General features: G+C 41.4%; 1 protein-coding gene across 1 annotated transcript in view; it reads right to left on the bottom strand.

Moving 5' to 3' along the window:
* Positions 1-18333, bottom strand: part of TP53BP2 (tumor protein p53 binding protein 2) — a 60813-nt gene that overhangs the window by 8796 nt on the left and 33684 nt on the right. Inside the window, exons 5-16 of the mRNA XM_045010993.1 lie at positions 17314-17415; positions 14155-14329; positions 12295-12476; positions 11750-11914; positions 11149-11386; positions 8410-8538; positions 7298-7446; positions 6000-6483; positions 4821-5593; positions 2654-2791; positions 1595-1728; positions 456-622 (exon numbers count right to left, since the gene is read on the bottom strand). Coding sequence (XP_044866928.1) covers positions 456-622; positions 1595-1728; positions 2654-2791; positions 4821-5593; positions 6000-6483; positions 7298-7446; positions 8410-8538; positions 11149-11386; positions 11750-11914; positions 12295-12476; positions 14155-14329; positions 17314-17415 — 2836 coding nt within the window. The remainder of the gene's footprint in view (positions 1-455; positions 623-1594; positions 1729-2653; positions 2792-4820; positions 5594-5999; positions 6484-7297; positions 7447-8409; positions 8539-11148; positions 11387-11749; positions 11915-12294; positions 12477-14154; positions 14330-17313; positions 17416-18333) is intronic.

Raw genomic sequence — 18333 nt, 5'->3', positions numbered from 1 at the left:
TGAAGAGGACTTTAAAAAGAAAATCCTGCATTGTAATTGTGGGGTAACAGAATACAGGAAACAGTACAGAATCATCAAGTTTAGAGCAGAAAACCTCTGACTGATCAGAAACTTGGCAAAAAAAACAAAAACAAAAAACCCCTTTCTTACTTCCAATATTCATTTATAGCAAGTGAAAGGCACCACACAGTAGCCTTTCTGCAAACATTAACAACCCAAGTAGGAGAATTCTGTACCCACTTCAGTTAGCACATATTGGTTAATTCAGGCAGACTTTGGAGGGTTTTCCCATTGGGTTAACTCACTCAGCTTCTTCAATTAAATCACAGTATCCTCGGCTCAACAGGCTTTGCTCATTTCTGACTAGTCACACTTCAGTAAGTGAACCCAAAAAACATATTGAAAGGCCCCATGGAGCAGCTTCTATTCTTCAGAACTGAACTCTTAACACATACCGTACAGAAACTGAGAGCACTGGGTGTAGCCTTCTTCCATTTCTTCACATTTGTCTGCAGCTGTCTGCATGTCACTGTAGGTCATAGCAAACACAGCAGCACCTGATTCCACCAGGAATTTGCACACCTGGACGTTATTGCAAGATGCTGCGCAGTGTAAAGGGGTCCTACAAATTGGGGAGAGGAAGAGTGATTGTTAGGTTCAAGACATCTTTTCAGGTGTGTTACTGGCAGCAGTGCTTATTGGGTATGTCTACACTGCATCCGGAAGTGAGCCACTCACCCTGGCAGACAGACTTGTGCTAGCAGGGCTCACACTAGGGTATGAAAAAATAGCTGTGGAGATGTAGCAGTTCAGGCTGGAAGATCATGTGAGACAGTGTCAAAACTTTACTAAAGTCAAGACTGCACGTTAACATTGCAAGCTCACATGGATTCTCCTCGACAGTTGTGCCCACCCCAGCAGAGTTCAAATATTAATTTTCAAACAAAAAAGGAACAGGAACAAGTTTTCTACACCAAGTATAGCATTACTATAGCTAATGACTGTAACCCAGAAGCATTATAGTTAGGGTCTTTTTGAGACACCACCTCTTTAACCTCAGGATTTTCTGTCCTCCAAACTTCCCCATTGTGGGTTACGTCCCTCTTCCTCCTCTGTCCCACTCAAGGTGGTGGCCAAACTGGGTGAGGAAAACTGATCTAGCAGGGGTTCAGAAGCTTATGCTGCAGGGCTTCATCAACAGGCCATATTTTCACCCTATGTCCTTACTTGACACCTCACCAGGAATTGCTTCTGCCCAACCAGGTTCTCCAGCAGGAAAAGTATCACTAATTAGTTCTGTAATATCCCAGTGCACTTTGTTTAGATAGGAGCGAGTAATTCTCAAGCTCCAATCTCTTTCATTAAGACCACCTTGTGCTGCAACAGTTGAAACCCCACCTGTCCAGAACGCAAGAGCTTCATGGAGGGAATGCTTCCAGCTCCTGTCTGCAGTGCAAAAAGTAGGGCGCCGAGTTGGAGAGTCAAACTCAGATGCCTCCCATCAGATTAATTCAGGGCAGCCCAAAAGGAGCTGTTCTTTGGCAAGGAGTTTTCACATTAATACCACTTAAAGGAAACTGACGACTGTCCTTACCATCCATCACTATCTGCAGCGTTAACATTCACACCAAACTGTACCAGAAACTTTACAATCTCGGTGTGACCTGCACACACGGCATTGTGAAGTGCTGTAATTCCTTCATCATTGGGCAGGCTGGGATCTTCAACCTACAGGGCACAGAAAAAGAAGCCATTCACATTCAAATGGTTTTCTCTATGGCACTACTGTCCAGATGGAGCCATTTATAAAAATGGACAGACTGTCATCTTGTTTTGAAAGATTACTTAAGAGCCAAGTTTCTGTGATGGATATGGGCAATAAGCAGCAACTAAATCAGTGGTTCTCAAACTTTCGTATTGGTGACCCCTTTCACACAGCAAGCCTATGAGTGCAACACCTGTTATAAATTAAAAACACTTTTTAAATATTTAACACTATTACAAATACTGGAGGCAAAGCGAGGTTTGGGGTGGAGGCTCACAGCTCACCCCCCACCCCCAAGTAATAACCTTGTGACCTCGAGGGGTCACGACACCCAGTTTGAGAAATCCTGAACTAAATGAATACGTCCCCCCATGCCCCAAGTCTCACACGTACACTTAACTCAAATTCACTGTAGCAGTCAAACATTGAAAATGGTTTACAGGGAATATTTGCAGTGTCCAGATAATTTAGTAAAAAGCAGCATTACATAATTGATCGGAGCTAATTTTAGAGAGGGATGGCACAGCAACTTTTTGGAATTGAGAGTCAGGATTCTTGAGTATTTTACATTGAAACATAAGCAAGGTAAGTGATTTGTACTTGCGTGTTATCAAGTCATTTGATATATTATAGATTACATATTTTCAGAAGAGATCAAGACATACTAAGGACAACATAGCAAAATTATTCCCTAAAAAGACTTAGCACTGAATATCCAGAACCAACACTGTGGATATGTTGCCATCTGAACTGGCCCCTCAGCGGGACCATCTCTTACAGACCTGATACCATCTTCTCAACATTTAGTGTAAAAAAGTTTCTATCTGTAAGTTTCTCCATTTGAAATTTAAACTTCAATTTTAATCCTGTACTTTATAATATTTTTACCTCATAAATGATTCTCTGCACAAGGTCAAATTCTCCCTCCAAAGATGAATCTAAAAGCAATGCAAGGGGGTTGAATTTCACTCTCATTCCATGGGCAATCCTCTCTGAGCCAGTTTTACGTAAGTTCGTCCTCTTCCCCTGGGAGGGAAAAAAATATATATATATTTTTTATTACACACACACACACACACACACACACACACACACACGTACGTTATAGGAATTCTTGATACATTGAGAACAATGGTAGAACTTCTGATTGAGGTAGTAGATGAAATCTAGACTCAAGATGTCCCCAAACCACCACTCTTCCTGCACAACACTGCACAGCTAGATACATAATGGGAGATTTTTTGCCTCCCTCTGAAGGCTCAGATAAGGGCCACTGCTGGAGATTAGATACTAGACTGATGGTCCAGTCTAATACAGCAATTCCCATGGTCCTAACATAGCAAAATCATTAAACCAAAAGCTAACTAAAAATACTAACAAGGCAAACTATTATTGAATGAGTGAATTTTTGTATTCACAGCATTTTATCATTCATCTGTCAAAAGCTATCACACTAACTGGAAGGAAGACATTTTTAAAACACTGGTATAAATTGTAGTCTTTCTGGATTTCAACAAATTATAAAAAACTCATTAGTAAGAATAGGGATTATAGAAGCAAGTCACCTGGCTACATTAAAGAAAATTTTAGAGGGATCCTGCAGAATCATATTTAGATCTAAGTTAACATTTTTACAGCTGTGTTGGAAACAATTTTGACTTTACAAATACTTATTTTAAGCCCAACACTCTATTGTTGAGAATGAGTATATGTTAAAAACAGCGATATCCCCAGCTGCCTGTGCAGCGGCAATAAACACTATTCATAGGGCTATGCAAATTCCTACTGACAGATGTCAGGGAAAAAGATGTCAACAGAAGTGAGTCATGTTGGCTTCTGTTCATTTAAAAACACAGGACGAAACAAAACATTTAGCAGATGGAGAGAACCAATCTATGATCTGCAAGTGAATTGACACTACTTTGAGATTTCCAGAAAAATAAATTACAAAAAGCCAGGGTTTTTCCAACAAACAGCCTGTCAAGAAACCCAAATATCCTAGTGTGGGCTCAACTTCTTGACTCGTTTCTTCACATCAGTCTAGAATCAGTATTGTAGAGAAAAGCTTCCAGAACATGTTCAAAATGGCCTCAAAAGTGATCAACTGAATTGAGTTCTTGGGATTTGGGAAATCCTGATTGTTCAAATTCTTCACACCTGCAAGTTTTTTGTTGGTTTTGTGTTTTTTTGAGGGGGGTGGGGGTGGAAGGGGAAGGTAACTGGTATTCCATGCAACATCAGAAGATGAAAGTGAACTTGATTGAAAGCTATTAGTGCCTCTGCTTTCCAGTTGACTTGGTAGCATCCCACTTTTGTACACCAACCTAGTCTGTGTGTTTATAGTGTGTGAGGAACTGAAAAAATTTAACATTTCTGTTCTAAACCAGTGGTTGTGTGGCATGTTTTGTCATCTCACTTTTCTTACTCTTTATTATAGTAGCTTGTAAGTGGCGCCATCTTTGTGTAACCTGCACTAATGGATGCTAATTAGTTGGAATTGTAAAGAATCATAAAAACCAACTACATTTCGGTAAAATGGATGCAATTTTAGAATGAAAGTTAACTATAGCCTTTAGCACAAACAAATTGTTTAGATAGTACACTTCCAATATACAACCTGGTCCAGGACTAAGCATATTAGGCTCCACCAAGTATCAATAACAACATGAATATAAATTTCAAAAAGCATTTACCATTTCAAAACCACAATTTTATTACTTCTAAGATGGAATTAGCTTTGAGTGAAATGGAGATTTATGCTGAGAGTGCCGTTTTCACAAACTCGAAGAGAAACTCTAGGTGTGTTCTGTGTTGAGTACTATTTGAAATTTTTAACCACAGTAAATACTTTTGGAGACAACAGGATATCGGTACAGCTAGACTGGACACTGACAGAGAGGGACCTATAGCCTGCTAAGGTGACTAGTCTCCCACATACTGGTAGGAAATCTCTACAACCTACTACATAGTGCAATGCACAGGTTCTATTGGTGAAACCTAAAATGGCCTATGAAGTACTCAAATCTTAGGCTAACTAGAGGTGCTGGGTACTTACAGGAGGTAAGGAAAACTGTCCAGTGACTTCAGGGGGTCGCATACTGAAGGAGTCCTCTCCCAATCCCTCTGGTTCTCCTGATGGGTAAGGAGGTGGTGGGTATGGAGGATATTCCTCCATGTAAACTTCCAGTGGTTCTGATGACTCTAGACTTGGTTCTTCCATTTCAGACTGCATGAGCGCATCACTGTCTGATGTTACCTCAGGCACACTATCTAGCCCTGCTGAAGGTAGAGGCACTTCATTCTGATCTGTGCGTGTGTTTTCTGCTTCCTCGGTGATGGCTGGTTCAGGTGTGGAAGGAACCACTTCTTTCTCGGATTCTGTGCTTAGATAAGGGTTCTGGATTTCTGTTGGGCTTTCAGGACTGGCAGATGTGGAGGTTTGTTTAGATGGATATGATGGGGTTGAGATGGTCTCCATGGCAGCCAGAGTGGTTCTCTGATACAAAAGCTTCTGAATATTAGGCCCATTCGGACCTTCTGGCTCAGTAATAGAGCTACGCTTCTTCAGTGGCCTTGGTGCATTAGACAGCTTCTTCCTTAGGGCCTCCAAATCGGCATCACTCTGATTTCGGTAAGGGTTGGATAAGAAAGGCAACAGTTTGGTAGGGCTGAGCGGGCGAGGAATTCGTTCAGTTTCATGATTCTCATGGGCAGAAGCTATTGTCTCCATTTCGGGCTCCGGACTGCCATGGCTATTTGAGTAGACGTTCTCCGTCTGCTGTGACTGATTTTGTGCGCCGGTTCCAGCAATCACAGGCTTGCCATACACTGATGAGCAATTCAGAAAGAGAAAACTAAGTATTTGACCAACAAAAAGAACTATCTAGTACAGTGAGAAGGTAGAATAATTCTATCCTTTTGAACCTGCTAGAAGCCAGCCTTATCCTACAGATATTAAAACAACACCTCCCCAGTGTTGGAAGAAAGGTATTGTTTTAGAGACCAGCATAACAGGACAGATATAAGTAACCATATTTTACACAAGCATCTTGGGGGGTGGGGGGGAGGTTGATACTGTGCACTTCACTCTCTGCTACAAACAAACACACACTGACCTTTAGTAGCTAACGATTTATAGCTTCCATATCCCTCTTGGTTCCCCAAGAAAGTGATATACACATTACAGTTCCCATGTAACTTTACAAATGAAAGTGAAAGACATCCACATCCTTACTGCTTGGGAAGTGTGGGCCTCTGGTCTGTGCCCTCGTCAGAGCACTCTGCACTGCCTGCTGAAAATTCTTCCCAGGAGTCTGCTGCTGTGTGTACATGCTGTATATTGAACTCGCAGCCACGGTCTGTGGCTTTCGGAATGATGGAAGTGGGGTTTCTTTGGATGGCTGAGGTGTGAAAGGTCTCACAGCTGCTGCAGGTGGGCTCTCTTGTTTGGATGAGGAAAGAACTTGGTCCTGGATAGTGGAGGGACCACTGGGAGGCACAGAGATTCGTTGTTGGATCTGCTGGGAAGTATGGGGTGGCTGCTGGGCTGCTGACTTCTGTTTGTTCCCCATAGTTACAATAGCCAAAGGCAGCTTCTGTGGATTTCCATCAGGCTTAGTTTCAGAAGAAGGTAGCTGACTGGCTTGACCAAAATAAGGTAAGTTTATCTGTTTTGGTTTAGTGGGAACAGGAGGTGGTACTTTTGTCACATTTTTATTCTGCAAGACAAAAATATAGCTGAATTAACGAAAGTCTAATCTAGCACTGTGTTAAAAAAAAGAGTGTTCTAGCAGATCTGGTGGGAAAGACAATGGGTAGACAGCACAATAGCTACAAATGTGATTAGCATTGCAGTGCTATTTATGGTCTCTATTGTTATTCATAAGAATGCACAAAATACCAAGATTTGAATTATAATCACAGCTGTTGTACACAATCCCTGGATTGGCCACAGAAAGTCTTAAATATCTGGCAGTTGAAAGGGTCTGTTAAAGTGATAAACTATGGAGGAATCACAGTAGTTCTGTAAGGCTAGCTACAATGATACATACATAAAAGTTTATTCTAACTTCTGTATCCTCTCTATTTTCACATGTAGCACCTGAATTTTTAGTCAGATTACTGAATTCTCTTGTGATTTATTTAAGATCTGAGGGATGCTACCAAATGCTGTTAATAGATTATAAATCGATACTCAAACCTAAACAGTTTGTTTTAAAGCATAGGTTCCGTATAGTATCTTAGCAAGGAAATACTGATCGCATGAAAGCAAACGTGAATAGCACAGATACTTGCACATGATAAATATTCGGAGTAGGTAGACTGAGGGTGTTGATTTTGAGAGCTACCTACTCACTTTAGAAGCCTACAGTTCCCCTCTAGTATTCCCTTAAAAGAACCAGAGCCCTTTCACAATTTTATTAAGGCAGTGTTTGTGAAGCTGTGCAGCAATCATTAATAGAAGGATTTCCTGGAATGCAGGAAAATGAGGTAAGTGCAAAACTAGAAGAGGCTTATGCATTTTCTGCATACCTGACCATCTCGCAGGAGGTCTTCACTGCTCTGGTTTTTTCTCAGCGAGCCCAGTGCTGGCCCTCCAGTGGGCTGATCCACAGAATCAAACATTGAGAAAGGACGCACTTTCTTCTCTTTCTCTCGTAGTGGAGTCTCTCCATCACCAGCTGAAGGAGAGGAAAGGCAGAATTAAGGCAAATACAGTGAAACCCCACTATAACGCAATGTTTGGGGTCCAAAAAATTCCATCGCAATAAATGCGGGGTCGCGCTATAGCGGGGTTTCAAGCCAGTCAGTTTAAGTCAGTGGTCCCCAATGCGGTGCATTGATGTGCGCCGCCTAGTGCCTAGTGCCCAGCAGGGAAGAGACGCTGCAGCCCCGCGCCTGCCGGGGACAAAGAACTCCAAGGCTGCGGGCGCCAGTGCTCACTGTCCCCGGCAGGCGCGGGGCCACGCCTTCGCTCCCCTGCTGGGCACTAGGCGGGGGCATATCAATGTCCTGGCGGGTGCCATGGCGTTGGGGACCACTGGTATTAGGCCTTAAAGGGGAGCCAACTTATGATCGCGTTATATGCGATTTCGCGTTACGGTGGGGCGCATTATTGCAAGGTTTGACTGTATCTGGAATCCATTTGCATCAATAAGCGGTCCATTTCACTCTTCTGTCACTGTATGGAATTGTATAGGGAAGCTTATATATAATCCTACTCCCCATGCCATACTCTAAAGACCCCAAGAAAAGTTGTACATAAGATGTAAACCAAACCAGACCAGGTCTGCGAGCAATATTCTCTACTGTAACAACACCATACAAAATTAGCAAAAAGAACAGGAGTACTTGTGACACCTTAGAGACTAACAAATTTATTTCAGCATAAGCTTTCGTGGGCTACAGCTCACTTCTTCGGATGCATACAAAATTAGGGGCTTTAAAAACAAACACCAACAACCAGAGGATTGTTAGTAGGTTTGCTACAGTAACCTGCAAAAACAACTGTCTTCAATTCTATTACTAAAATGAATTATAGACATCAACTTGTAAATGTTTGTCGTTAACTGGTTTCTCACCAGTGTATAGATTAGCAATTATGAATAAAACATAACTTTTGTACAAGACCAATAAGAACTCACCTTGCCCTTCATTAGTCACATTGCCTTTTGCTGAAGAAGAGACTGGTCCTTGGCTAATGAAGTTGTCTGCGTTTGAATTACACCATTCAGGGACAGCCGGTGGAGGTTTTGAACCTGGGATTGTAGGGCCTAGTGTGTAGACGGAGGAAAGAAAAACAGTTTTAACTAAAACCATTTTCATTTATTGACCTTTGTTTATTAGCCTCTTCATTAAATGAGATTCCTCCATCATATAATTTATAAATTTAAGATAAATATCACTCTAGATTTCTCAGGCTCGTTTAAGAATCCTTTGCATGGTTTGGACACATTTTGCCTCTAATTACAACATAAAAAATTAACACAACTTTTATATTTCCCAGAGCAGTGAAGCTCACTAATGTCAGCATTTGCCTGCATTTTGGGATTGTTACTTTTTTAGGCAAAATCTCCTAGACTGCTGTTTTCACTGGCATGCTCCTGGTTGGTATGCAAACTTTCCTAGGCTAATAAAATATAGTCTGTAAAACAAGAAATGGTGTGTGGGTGGGAGGGCGGGGGGGGAGAGGTGCATTTAACGCAACCTAAAGAAAAACCATGACCCATCAAAGCAGTAGTAAATCCAGCTAGTGACATCCAAAACAGCAGGATCATCCATATATTCAATGTGCACACAGACACAATTAGAGAAGGATGATCTTTAAATTCACTGGAGCAGATATAAAATCTGCTTAAAAAACAAAGCAAGCAAGCTGTTGCATGGATCTTGTTCTTAGTTTCAGTACCGTAGGAGTAAAGAGTTTCACTATATATTTGCAAAATAACACCCTTCTAATGCAGTAGAAATGGACAAACTTTTAAGACAAATTTTGTCCTGAACTAAAGGATCAGAAGTTGTACCTCTTGGTAACCAGTGACTCTGACCATTCTAGAGATAAGATATAACTAGAGTCTGAGTCAATCTCATGCAGAAGCAGCAGAGCACTACACATAGCAAGCTTTCACTACAGAAAGCAAGGCTAGCAGCATATTTGATATCTAAAATTAAAAGCCCACTCCTCTTCAATCAAGAAGCCACGGAACCAGGGATCAGCTGAAGACAACAAATGAGAAAACAGGGGCAGAAGCAAGGTCATAGGTTCACGAGAAGGGAATCAAAGGGGGATACAGGACAGAGAACCCTGGTGATTCCCTGGTGATTCGGTTTCACTACGGCCAAGTGTGATGCCATGTACCAGATCCTTCGTGGCCTCCTGCTGGAGGCCCCACAGTTCTACTACACGTAACCCCAGGAATGGAGCAACCAAGGTGGGTCCTCCAGGGTTGCCTAGAGAGACTGCATAGAAACAGCCAATCAGAGCCCAGCAGGCTCAGATAAATGGGAGTTGCGGGGCTTCGCCTTAGTGGGTCAGTTCCCTGCTGGGACCAGAGAGACATGGCAGGGTGCTCCTCTCCGGCCACAGGAGCTTGAGGGACTACCAGAATTTGGTTCTGTCTGCATTTGCTTAAGCTGGGAATGAGAGGTCCTGAGAACTTTAACCCTAAGATAGGGGGTGAACATAAAGGGGCCAGGTGGAAAGAGGCCAAGGGAAGTAGCAGCAACAAATTGAAGTGACCAATATGTGGCTGCTGTTTATAAAGTTCCAGGGTTGGAGACTGGAGTAAGTGGGCAGGCCCAGGTTCCCCCACTGGTGAAGTGGTGTAAACCCTCAGAAGGGGACACGGCTTGTTTGGAAAGCCAAGTAAAGAGCTGCATTTAAAGGGCCCAGAGCTAGGGCTGAAGACCCTGATGAGGGTAGATAAACAGCACTGTTGAAACCTTTCAGGGGTAACAAGTCCATTTTGGATTGTCAGAGCCGGCTGGAAGGCTGAGGCTCTGTAGACCCCTCAAAGTGAGGTTGCCAACCTTAACGGGTCACAGGAGAGGGGGGAAAGGACTGCAGTACTACACATAGCAGCAGGAGGTACTCAAGAGGTGAGTGTCCCTATTACACCAAGGCTTGAGTTCCACTCCAACAATTTTAGTCACTACTCGGTAAATATTTTGGAAGTAGAGAAGGAACGTTTGCATCATTTCTGGGCAATGACTATGTCTTAAATAGTGATGGGGAAGGAAGGAAGAAGAGGAGCAATGAGTACTGCACAATTCAACCTCTTTCCCCCTTTTGTGATATGTTGGTTTTCCCTTATGCATTTCTCTCTGAGGTCTTGTGTCCCCGTGCAAGCATGAAGGATGTTTTTACATCTCTCAAATTTTCCACACTGCTTTACCGCTAACCAGTCAAACATCATCTCCTGGCAAGAACTGCATGGAAAGAACATGCCAAGCCCACTAGCACTCCTTTTATACCAGCAGGAGAAACGAAGACCAGAAATCAAACTCTGGCTCCCTACACAGCAATTTGCTATCAAAGGTCAGCCTGTTTCCCCTCCACCCCACCAGTGACTGAACATTTATAGTAAAGCATCAGCCAGTGTTACAGGTTTTATTCCCCAAATGTATAATAAAAGGATCTTAGATTGCTTCATGACTGAGTTTAACAGCTTCAGGATTCCAACCAATCTGCTAGGATCACAGATGCTGAATTGGTCTTCTTCTCTGTAATGACAGTAAAATCGCTAACCAGCAGAGTCATTTTAATCTTTAATCTTGTAATACTGTTTGGGGTACTAATGTAAAGACATTAGAGAGAGTAGAAGTTTAAAAAAAAAAGCTTTTGTGGAAGGAATTTAATAGAAACTGAGAATTAGATAAATTACCAGCAGGAGCTTTAGCTTGAGAAACACCTGCAGCTCTCATATTTGGCAGAGTTTGTGTTTTCAGAGGACCATCGGGTGCCTGCAAAGTTGGGGTCCCCTCTGGAAATGCAGGTTTCACTAGAAGTTCAGGCCTGGAGGCAACACGTGGCATGGTGGAGGACTGGATATAAGGACCTACCGCTGCCACTCGACTTGGAGCAGATACCACTTGCTGGGGTGGATTCCCATCTGAAGAAATCTAAATAAAGAATGCAAGTACAAATAATTGAATATGGCAATAAACACCACAGACCACTGCAGGAGTCAGGAAAAAAGGCATAAAAATGAGTAGCATTCTCTTATTAAAAGTAAAGTTTCTTTACAGTCCAAGTAAATATACCAGCTCTGTAAAAAACAAGGCTATCTGAAAACTTTAACAACAGCACAAAGAGAGCTCTTGCCTATGAACACTAAGTAGGTTAACACCGATGCAGCATGAAAAGCACTTTAATAATACAAGACTATCACCACCAAGGGTGAGAGAAGAACAACCTTCCCCACAAGGGTCTTGACTTAATATTGTCAAACTAAACAGGATTGTCAACAACTATCCAGCCCTTACCGGTACATTCTCCTTCTGTTGCAGTGCTGCCTTCTTCTTCCACAGTCGATCTCTCAGCTCATTAACACGCTTATCCATAACTGCCACCTCTGAGTTGCGCTTGTTTAAACACTCCCTCTGTTGCTGCAGCTTGGCATTCTGCTCCTGGTTCAGTTTGTTCCTCAGCTGAATATATTCAAAAGGGGGGGGGGGGGGAGGGAGAGAAACAGTAACAAAAAACTGATCAGCGTTCAGGATGAAGACCAGGAGGCACTTGAGGAAATAAATAGAATTCTAAAAGGTAAAGTCACACACACAAATTGGGGTCACTTTTTCCTTCTTTTCATAACAATCTGTTGATTAGTCAATTTTGCTTTAACAATATATACAACTTGTTCAATACAGTATATTCCACCTGTTATCTTGAATATGATAGATATGCTGCCCTCCCAACACATCTCCTGCAGCTCTCTGGCTTTTGGAGGAATGGAAGTGTGAGGTATTTCTAAGACAAGACTTTTAGCCATTATTGGAAGTTCTCATTGGCAAAGCAGATTTGCCATTACCTGCAGCTCCTTGTACAGTCGGTCAAGCTCAGCTACAGCAGACTGGTTGTCATGGTAACCATCAATCCGGCCATTCTTCAGCATCTCCAGTTGTCTGGTGAGTTCCTCTACTTTTGACACAGCCAGTACCAGCTCTCGCTGCTTTTGCTGGAACAAACTGTTCATCTGTTCAATTTCCTCCACTAGAAAGAAAGAAAGCACAATAGCAGCAGCTGAGAAAGAACCAAGTGTGGGTTGCATCCAAGGCAGCAGTTAAGGGAACAGAGAACGCCCTGCAGTTCTTCAGAACAATGCTGGAGCCAGGTCTACAACAGGCAGTTACAAATGAACTGGACACAAAAATCCTTTGTAGGTGCGTCTTAGACTAAAGTTAATCTGTTTGCTGGGTCTTTACAAAATATACAGCAAGGAAAGTTAGTTCCGGTAAATCCCAAATTTACATTAATTCTGTGCATCAAATGTGTGGGTGAGAAACAATCAAAATAAATATTGCTTTGATCATTTGAAGTACACACTTCTCAGGCTGAGTTACCAGGAGGAAGCTAAATCCAGCATCATGCAGGAACTGCTCATGGAAATTAACCAAGTAATACTCAGATAGGTGCTTTTCCAATATGCAGAGTCTTAATGTTAGATAGTATGAATGACTGAGTATATATACACACACAAGTTATTCAATAGGTCATCAAATCTCTTGGGATCTCTGAATGGACTTACAAGCTTATCACAAATAGCATCCTATCGAGACACTCCAATCAGGAATTTCTACTGTCTGAACCCATTATGTTAAACTTTAAATATTGTATGTCTATAAGTAGCTAATGAGACATGACAACTAAAATGACTACCAAGTGTCAGAGAGGTAGCCATGTTAGTCTGTATCCACAAAAACAAAGGAGTCTGCTGGCACCTTAAAGACTAACAGATTTATTTGGGCATAAGCTTTCGTAGGTAAAAAGCCTCACTTCTTCAGATGCATGGAATGTAAATTACAGATGCAGGCATAAATACACGGTCACCTATAATATATATTCTCCCAACAGTTTCCCAATTTTGCTTATTTTGTCGACCCATTACTGCCTTCCACTCATTATCTGATGTCTGCTCTTCGCATTATCTTTGAGTTATACTATAAGCCTGGGGCCTTGCTTTAATTGATATCTGTAAAGCACCAGGTGTGTTTTTGACATGAATAAATTATTTTTCTTTAAACTTTGCTGTAAAAGAGTCTCATTGCACAATACTATATATAGACAGGGAAAGAAAATATTTCAACTGATATGAAATTTGAAATAAGCATGGGACACTATGATTAACTGGCCAAGATGTGATACCCCAAAAAATTATTTGGTGGCAAGATAGACTCTAGTTTATTTTTTTACAATACCACTTTTGCGACTCAGAAGCCAGCTCCTGTTCTAAAGGCAGCATGGATAGTATGCCATGCAGAGCTTTTTTCAGGGATGACTAAAGAAGAAGGATGTAACAGTCTAAATATTTAAAGGATGTTAATATCAAGGATGGAAAAATATTTAATGTGATTCAAAGGGTATATAATAAGGAAGTTAAAGAAAATATACTAGGCTGAAGAATATAGGTTCCCAGGGATGTGGTGGAAACATTGCGTGGACATTTAAAATTAAAGATAGAAAATTTACTTTAAGCATCAACCCACCATTTGCAGGGAGATCAAAGGGATCATCTAACAGATTTTTAAAACATTCAGTTGATTGACTCTGCACCGGAACATTTTAACTGAAAAGCTTTAAATTTTAAAATGAAAGTTCCACAGTCCAAGAATGTTTTATGAGCTATTTCAGACAACAACCCCTCCAATATGACCTCTCCAGAGCTGCTCACCGAGTTTTCCATTGCTGAGTCTTTTCTGCTCCACATGGCCTTTAAGCGCTCTCACTTTCTTCAACTTGGCTTCCTGATTATCAGCAATTTCCTTTAGTCGCTTAAGTTTTTCCTTTTCAGCAGCTTGCTGTTGCTGTCGCTGATCCTGCTGTTTCAAGAATTTCAAACGCTGCTCCTGCAGGTAGAGACAGGAAGCAATTTAGCAATTATTATTTTGAATAGGTTATATGCTTGATCAAGGTAATGTATTGATGGATATAATCTCAGATGTAGTAGTCTTAAGAGATAAAGTAGCATGTCACGTATTGCATATTAAGGTTCTATCCCATAATCAGATATTAGACTTCTCAGATCAGGAAAGTAATGATCACAGCTACAACAAAAAAATTGATGCTGCACTAGAAAAGCATCTCCATATCTTAAAATGTATGAATCTATGAACAATTGGGTTAAGGCAGAGGGACCATCATATCTAGTCTGATCTCCTGTACATGACAGGCTAAGAGATTTCACCCAGTTACCCCTATATTGAGTCCAATAGCTTGTGTCTGACTAAATCCTTCCAGAAAGGCACCCAGTCTTGATATAATGACTTCAAGACATGGATACGCCACTGCTTCCCTTGATAGTTTGTTCCTGCGGTTAATGGAGAACAGTTACCAAGGGTTATTCAAGCACTCCATCAAAATATCGTGGCCCAGATTTTCAAAGTTGACCAGTGTTTTTGGGTGGGTTTTCAGCACATTTGGGGGCGGGGGGGGAATCAGGCCCTTTTAAGGCATCTCAAATTGGGCAGAATTTGAGGCACCCAAAATCACTAGTCATGTTTGAAAATATTGGCCTTTAATGATCTTGAAGAAAAAATGGCGTCATGGGTCACTTTCATAGTTAGCCCAAGTAGCACCTGCAGTATCCTAGGTTGCACCCGTTTGGTGTCCCCCCCCCCCCCTCCTCCCATGTGCTCGGGAATACAAACTAGTAACATCACAGCCTCACTCTAGAACAGTGGTTTTCAACCTTTTCTCATTTGCGGACCCCTTAAAGTTTCAAATGGCAGTATGGACCCCTTTGGAAATCTCAGACAGTCTGCGGACCCCCAGTTGAAAAATCACTGCTCTAGAAAGCAAAAATTGGTTTATTTTCTTCAGCGATAATCTGACAGGATTCAGCTGGAAGGTGGCCTTGAGCACAAACGAAAGGAGTAACTCAGCAGGAATGGTGAAAAGACTGGGTGTGCGAACAACTTGGACTGCCTAATAATCCTCCAGGAAAGAGAGGCATCCTAGTTGAAACAAATTCTTCTGTAAGACATCCAACAGACAACTTATTTACAAGATGCGGGCCACAGAGCAAACCTGCCTGATGGATCGTCATCCAGATTATTTGTGCAGATGCTGGAAGACAACCACAATGCAGACTGAGAAACTGTGTACATCCAGTTTTTCCTGTTTGATTTCCTTTGGAATAAGTATTTTCTATTTTTGTTCTTACAGATGTTGTGCTGATTTAGATTATTGCTATTTCTAACACTATTGGCTATTCCCCATTATTTTTTGGCTGGTTATTCATAGTTGTTAAGTGTTATATAACCAGGTGAGTTTGGTCTAACAGTGATTCATTCTTGAGAGCACATGACACTCTTATCTCTAATCTTTAGGGATTAGCGACACAAAGCTTTATCCAGGCAAAGTAGGTGTTTGTTGGCAGTGTTAACTTCAAGAGAAAAAACCCAGTCACTTGTTAGAGTTAGATTCAGCTAGGACCATGACATATGTTAATATGAGAATGCCTCCAGTCACTATATTCCTGACGTGTGCTTACATGTGATATTATACACCACCTTGTACTGCCAAATGCAAACAAATTCAGACTAAGTCTCAGTGGATATTTTTGAAAAAGGGAAAGGATTTGGTATTTAAAGCTATTATACCACTTCACATTTGCTATAGTTGAGTTATGAAACTGGCTTCCAGCGCCCAACTGAGTAAGACTTACTGAAATTCCAATAACCTTACACCTGGTATGGAGAACCAAGAATTTCAATGCCCCGTATTTAAACTTTTCATTCATTAACCCTTAGAATTCTACAGACCAGTCTGCTGATTCAGATAATAAAATGAGGGATGTAAGCCAAGGAAACTCTGCCCTCCCACCTTCCCTGCCTATTGTCATAGTCCACTCTTTATTCCCTCTCCCAGAAGCATCCCACTCTCTACACACCTAACCTCCCAATCTAGCCCTGTAGACACAAAGCTGTTCTCTGTTCCATACTGGTCCTACTCCGATCACAGGTGTGGCAGACAAAGAAAGGCCAGGGGTGGGACCTGGCAGCAGAATGAGGCACGGTTACTAGCAGAGAAAGAATGGTGGGATGAGACTGAATCTGCCCACGAGCACCAATACAGCCCTGCTTCTCCACTACAGCACACATCAAAGAACAGGAAACTGGCCAAACCTGATATCAGGAAACACATCAGGATAGGCCAGCACATAATGGGTTCACGGACAACTGCTCATCAACTGATGGTGACATTCCCAAGAGCAGCATGTATTAATGATCCCTGAATCAAATACAAAGTCTGCACCCTGAATTTGCACACCAGTGTTCAGAATGATTTTTGTTGATTCACTAGTTTTCCCCTTGTTCCATCACTAGTTTTGTTGCACAGGAACTGAGGACGTATTCTGTAAAAACACTTTTCTAGTTCCTTTTCATCAACTACAGCCCATCTTTTCCAGATGGCTGCCCTAGGAAGCCAGACATGTTGAACTCTATAATGAAAAAGCAAGATTGTTACAGGAGAGTATTACACCAAGAGACAAAAGCATTGTTCACTGATGAAATCCACTGAATAGCTGGTGAATATACAGACCAAAATGGGGTTGGCAGAGCCACTCCAATGAATTACAACATTGGTGTTATGCTCTATCATCTGAGCAAGCTGTGCGATTGATTTAATCGGCATTAAAACTGTTGGCTATTTAAAATGTTGCAGATAAACCTCTTACCAGAAAATACTGCTAGGAACTGAACACTTATTGAGATTAACGTCCAAATGTACAAAAGGGAGTCAAAGTACTGAGAGTTCTCAGTAAAGAAAAAAAGACTCTTCTGATCTTTTGCTCCTGGACTGTAAACAAAACATATTTCAAGTTTACCTTGTTAGCCAACATTTGTTGTTGAGCCTCAATTTGTTGCTGTTGGCGTGATGCCATTTCCTGCAGTTCAGCCAGAGTCATATCCATTCTAGGAACACTGATCTGCAGATGAAAATCCAAAGTATGTTAAATCTAACATTTTCAGACTTTGAAAATGTGTAATCTGTTCGGTTATTACAAAAGAATAAAGGCCTTTAAAAAGAATATATTGAATCAAATTTATTTACAAGATTCAAGTATTTACAACTAGTCCCAGATGATACCTTTTAAAAAATTAGATAAAGCTTTTTTTATTTTTTTAATAAAAATACATGCCACTGTGGATCTATTATGAAATACGTGGCCTGTTTGGTCATTTTTCAGTAGAGCATATAAAGCAGCAGTTCTCAACCAGTGGCCTGTGGGCTGCTTGCAGCCCAATCAGCACACAGCTGCGGCCCATGTGACATCCTCACGGCCGTACAAGTAGTATATATATTGTGTGAATGAGGTCCATATAACACATAAAGAGCTGCATATGTGGCCCACAATGGTAAATAAGTTGAGAACCACTGGTATAAAGGCACTGTTCAAGCTGGTAAGGTACTGAGCACTCTAGCCCCAACCCAGCAAAGCACTGGGTGAATAGCCCATTGAAATCAAAATAGCAATGTGTATGTATAAAAAATATTTTATAAGAACCCCTCTGGATTAAGATCAGCATGAATTAAGTGCTTTGATGAATGCACAGAACCATGCAGGATGGATACCTGAGCGTAGAGAAGTCATCCTACAAAGCAGTCTAAGATCAATGTTTTCTGGAATCAGAGTTTAAGTCACAATTCGAAGTTGGCCCAATCATCATACTATGTAACTGGCAAACACTAAACCTGGATTTGGGAACTTGCAGTTAAGATGGCAGTGGTTTCAACTTTTAAGAAACTGATCAACTGAGCTCAACTAGAAGTATAGAACCAGGATGAACAATCTCTCTGGCAATATTTGGGAAAAATAAGCAATAAACTAGCAGAAAGGGTAAAT

Source organism: Mauremys mutica, chromosome 3, assembly GCF_020497125.1.
Source record: "Mauremys mutica isolate MM-2020 ecotype Southern chromosome 3, ASM2049712v1, whole genome shotgun sequence".
In the NCBI taxonomy this organism is placed as follows: Eukaryota; Metazoa; Chordata; order Testudines; family Geoemydidae; genus Mauremys; species Mauremys mutica.
Note: the sequence above shows the minus strand (reverse complement) of the source record. Positions and strands in the feature narration are given on the sequence as shown.